Consider the following 4,409-nt stretch of genomic DNA (forward strand, 5'->3'; position numbering starts at 1 on the left):
GGGGGGGGGGTGTGTGTGTGTGGTGGGGGGGGTTTGTTTGTGTGTGTGGGGGGGTTTGTGTGTGTGGGAGGGGGGGTTGTGTGTGTGTGTGGGGGGAGGGGTTTGTGTGTGTGTGTGTGTGTGTGTGTGTGTGGGGGGGGGGGGTTTGTGTGTGTGTGTGGTGGGGGGGGTTTGTGTGTGTGTGGGGGGGGGGGGGGGGTTTGTGTGGTGGGTGTGTGGGGGGGGGTTTGTGTGTTGGGTGTGTGGGGGGGGGGGGTTTGTGTGTGTGTGTGTGTGGTGGGGGGGGGGGTTGTGTGTGTGGGGGGGGGGGGGTGTTGTGTGTGTGGGGGGGGGTTGTGTGTGTGTGGTGGGGGGGGTTTGTGTGTGTGTGTGGGGGGGGGGTTTGTGTGTGTGTGTGGGGGGGGGGTTTGTGTGTGTGTGTGGGGGGGGGGGTTTGTGTGTGTGTGTGTGGGGGGGGGTTTGTGTGTGTGTGTGTGTGGGGGGGGGGGGGTTTGTGTGTGTGTGTGTGTGGGGGGGGGGGGGTTTGTGTGTGTGTGTGTGTGGGGGGGGGGGTTTGTGTGTGTGTGGGGGTGGGGGGGTTTGTGTGTGTGTGTGGGGGGGGGGGGGGTTTGTGTGTGTGTGTGGGGGGGGGGGTTGTGTGTGTGTGTGTGGGGGGGGTTTGTGTGGGGGTGGGGGTGGGGGGGTTTGTGTGTGTGTGTGTGGGGGGGGGGTTGTGTGTGTGTGTGTGGGGGGGGGGGTTGTGTGTGTGTGTGTGTGTGGGGGGGGGGGGGTGGTGTGTGGAGGGGTGTATGTGGTGGTGGGGGGCGGATTGTGAGCCGTGGGGTCGAGCTGTGGGCCGCGGGGACCGCACCTGGCCATGTCCTGCAGCACGGTGCCCAGGCCCAGCGGCTCCGAGCCTTTCCGCCGGAACCAGGCGCGCAGCTCCCGCGGCCTGAAGCTGACGGTGCGCCGCCGGGCCGCCGCCTCCAGGATCCGCGCCGTCCAGAAGCCCAGCTTGCTGTCCCAGTCCGAGCAGTTCACCTCGCGGTTCTGTTTGAAGGCCGAGAACAGGAAGGCCATGCGCTGGTCGTCGCTCCAGTCCGGGCACAGCTCCTCGGGCACCGGAGCCTGCTCCGCCATTGCTCCGCGGCCCGAGCGTTAATCCAGGCCCAGGGCCAATTCTGAGCGCTCTCTCTAGGCCCGTTAACCCATCCCTTTGACGGACAGCGCCCCCGACCTACCCGGCCAATCAGCGCATCTGCCCGGCCAATCAGAGCCCTCAACCTGCCTAGCCAATCAGCGCAACCGCACAGCCCTGTCCGGCCAATGAACGCCCTCGCCCGCCTCTACCCAACCAATCAGCGGCCTCGACCTGCTCGGCCAATCAACGCCCCCGACCTGACCTACCCTGCCAATCAGAGCTCTCGCCCGGCCTTGCCAATCAGCGCATCGGCCAGGCCCTGCCCGGCCAATCAGAACCCTCGGTAAGATCTGCCCTGCCAATCGGCGTCCCCGACCTGCCGGGCCAATCAACGCCCCTTACTGGCCCGGCCAACTAGTGCCCCGTCCCGCCCTGCCAATCAGAGCAAGCGGCGGAGCTTTATACATGAAGTATGCGGGACTGGCCAACAGGGGGCGACATTGCACAGTAGGAGAAGCTGCATTTATGTAGCACCTTTCCCACCCGCAGGAGGTCCCAAAGCACTTTACACCCAATGAAGTATTTCTGAAGTACGGTCCCTGTTGTAATGTAGGAAAAGCGTCAGCCAATTTGCGCACAGCAAGCTCTAACAATCAGTAGAGTGACCAGATAATCTGTTTTAGTGATGTTGGCCAGCACCCTGGGGATAACTTCCCTGCTCTTCTTTAAATATTGCCCTGGGATCTTTTACGTCCAACTGAGAGGGCAGACGGGTCCTCGTTTTAATGTCTTATCCGAAAGACGGCACCTATGACAGTGCAGCACTCCTTCAACACTGCACTGGAGTGTCAGCCTAGATTATGTGCTCGTCACTGGAGTGGGACTCGACCCCATAACTTTCTGACTCAGAGGTGAAAGTGCTAATACTGGCTGACACCGTAGCGGAGATTACTGTATAAAACGTTACTCGGCGAGGTGAGAATGTGGAACTTACTACCACATGGACTGGTCGAGGCAAAAGAAAGACTTACATTTATATAGTGCCTTTCACGACTATCTGACGTCTCAAAACACTTCACAGCCAATGAAGTACATTTGAAGTGTAGTCACTGTTGTAATGTCATAGATGCATTTAAGGGGATACCCAATAATTACATGAGGGAGAAACGAATAGAAGTATATGTTTTCTTTTATTTATTCATTCATGGGATGTAGGCATTGCTGGCAAGGCCAGCATTTATTACCCATCCCTAATTTCCCTTGAGAAGGTGTTGATGAGCGCCTTCTTGAAACCGCTACAGTCCGTGTGGCGAAGGTGCTTTTAGGGATAGAGTTCCAAGTTTTTTGATACAGCAACGATGAAGGAACGGTGATATACTTACAAGTCAGAATGGTTTGTGACTTGGAGGTGGTGGTGTTCCCGTGTGCCTGCTGCCTTTCTCCGTCTAGGTGGTAGAGGTCCCTGATTTGGGAGGAGCTGTTGAAGAAGCATCTTGCAGATGGTACACACTGCAGCCACGTTGGGCAGGTAACGCAGGGAGTGAATGTTTAAGGTGGTGGATGGGGTGCCAATCAGGCGGCCTGCTTTGTGCTCGATGGTATCGGGCTTCTTGAGTGTTGGAGTATTCCATCATACTCCTGACTTGTGCCTTGTAGATGATGGAAAGGCTTTGGGGAGTCAGAGGTGAGTCACTGGCTGCAGAATACCCAGCTTCTGACCTGCTCTTGCAGCCACATTATTTTTGTGGGCTTATCTAATTAAGTTTCTGGTCAATGACGACCCCCAGGATGTTGATGGTGGGGGACTCGACAATGGTAATACTGTTGAATGTCAAGGTTTTTAGACTCTCACTTGTTGGAGATGGTTCTTACCTGGAACTTGTATGGCACAAAATATATTGGCCATTATCAGCCCAAGCCTGAATGTTGTCCAGGTCTTGCTGCATGCAGCCATGACTGCTTCATTATCTGAGGGGTTGCGAATGGAACTGAACACTGTGCAATCATCAGCGAACATCCCTAGTTCTGACCTTATGATAGAGGGGCAGTCATTGATGTAGCAGCTGAAGACGGTTGGGCCTATGACACTGCCCTGAGGAACTGATGCAGCGATGTCCTGGGGCTGAGATGATTGTCCTCTAACAACCACAACCATCTTCCTTTATGCTAGATATGACTCCAGTCAGTGGTGCGTTTTTATCCTGGTTCCCATTGATTTCAATTTTATTCGGGCTCCATGGTCGCACATTCAGTCAAAGACTGCCTTGATGACCTCACCTATGGAATTCAGCTCTTTTGTCCATGTTTGGATCTAGGCACTAAGGTGGCTTGCTGCCGAGTGGTTGTGGCGGAACCCAAACTGAGCATCGGTGAGCAGGTTATTGGTAAGTGCTGCTTGATAGCACTGTTGTCGAACCCTTTCATCACTTTGCTGATGATTGAGAGTAGACTGATGGGGTGGTAACTGGCCGGATTGGATTTGTCCTGCTTTTTGTGGACAGGGCATACCTGGGCAGTTTTCCACATTATCGTGTGGATGCCAGTGTTGTAGCTGTACTGGAACAGCTTGGCTAGAGACATGGCTCGTTCTGGGGGACGAGTCTTCAGCAGTACAACTGGGATGATGTCAGGGTCCATAGCCTTTGCTGTATCCAGTGCGCTCAGCCGTTTCTTGATATCACATGGAATGAATCGAGTTGGCTGAAGACTGGCTTCTGCAATGGTGGGGACCTCAGGAGGAGGCCGAGATGGATCATCCACTCAGCATTTCTGGCTGAAGATGGTCATGTCTGACTAACCTGATTGAGTTGTTTGATGAAGTAACAGAGAGGGTTGATGAAGGTAGCGCAGTAGATGTATGTATGGATTTTCAAAAGGTATCTGATAAAGTAGCACATAACAGACTTATTCCGAAAAAAGAAGCCAAAGAATTAAAGGAACAGTGGTAACTTGGGTACTTAATTGGCTAAGGGATAGGAGACAGCGAGTAGTGGTGAGCCGATGATTTTCTGACTGGAAAGATGTATACAGTGGGCTCCTCAGGGGTTGGTATTCAAACCATTGCTTTTCATGTTATATATAAATTACCAGGCCTTCGGTATACGGAGTACATAAGAACATAAGAAATAGGAGCAAGAGTAGGTCATACGGCCCCTCGAGCCTGCTCCGTCATTCAATGAAATCATGGCTGATCTGATCTTGGCCTCAACTACACTTTCCTGCCCACTCCCCATAACCCCTGACTGCCCTATAGTTTCAAGAATCTGTCTATCCCAGTGTTGAATATATT

The 4,409-nt window shown here is 53.9% G+C and overlaps 1 protein-coding gene across 2 annotated transcripts in view; it reads right to left on the reverse strand.

Annotated features, from left to right (window-relative positions):
- The window catches only part of chmp7 (charged multivesicular body protein 7), a 24,896-nt gene extending 23,671 nt beyond the window's left edge, over positions 1 to 1,225 (reverse strand). For both annotated transcript variants that reach the window (XM_070866221.1, XM_070866220.1), the window contains exon 1: positions 851 to 1,225. In XM_070866221.1, the coding sequence (XP_070722322.1) occupies positions 851 to 1,119 (269 nt within the window). In that variant the 5' untranslated portion in view covers positions 1,120 to 1,225. The remainder of the gene's footprint in view (positions 1 to 850) is intronic.
- Positions 1,226 to 4,409: the final 3,184 nt, after the last annotated feature.

The sequence above is a fragment of the Pristiophorus japonicus genome, chromosome 22 (assembly GCF_044704955.1).
Source record: "Pristiophorus japonicus isolate sPriJap1 chromosome 22, sPriJap1.hap1, whole genome shotgun sequence".
Classification (NCBI taxonomy): Eukaryota; Metazoa; Chordata; class Chondrichthyes; family Pristiophoridae; genus Pristiophorus; species Pristiophorus japonicus.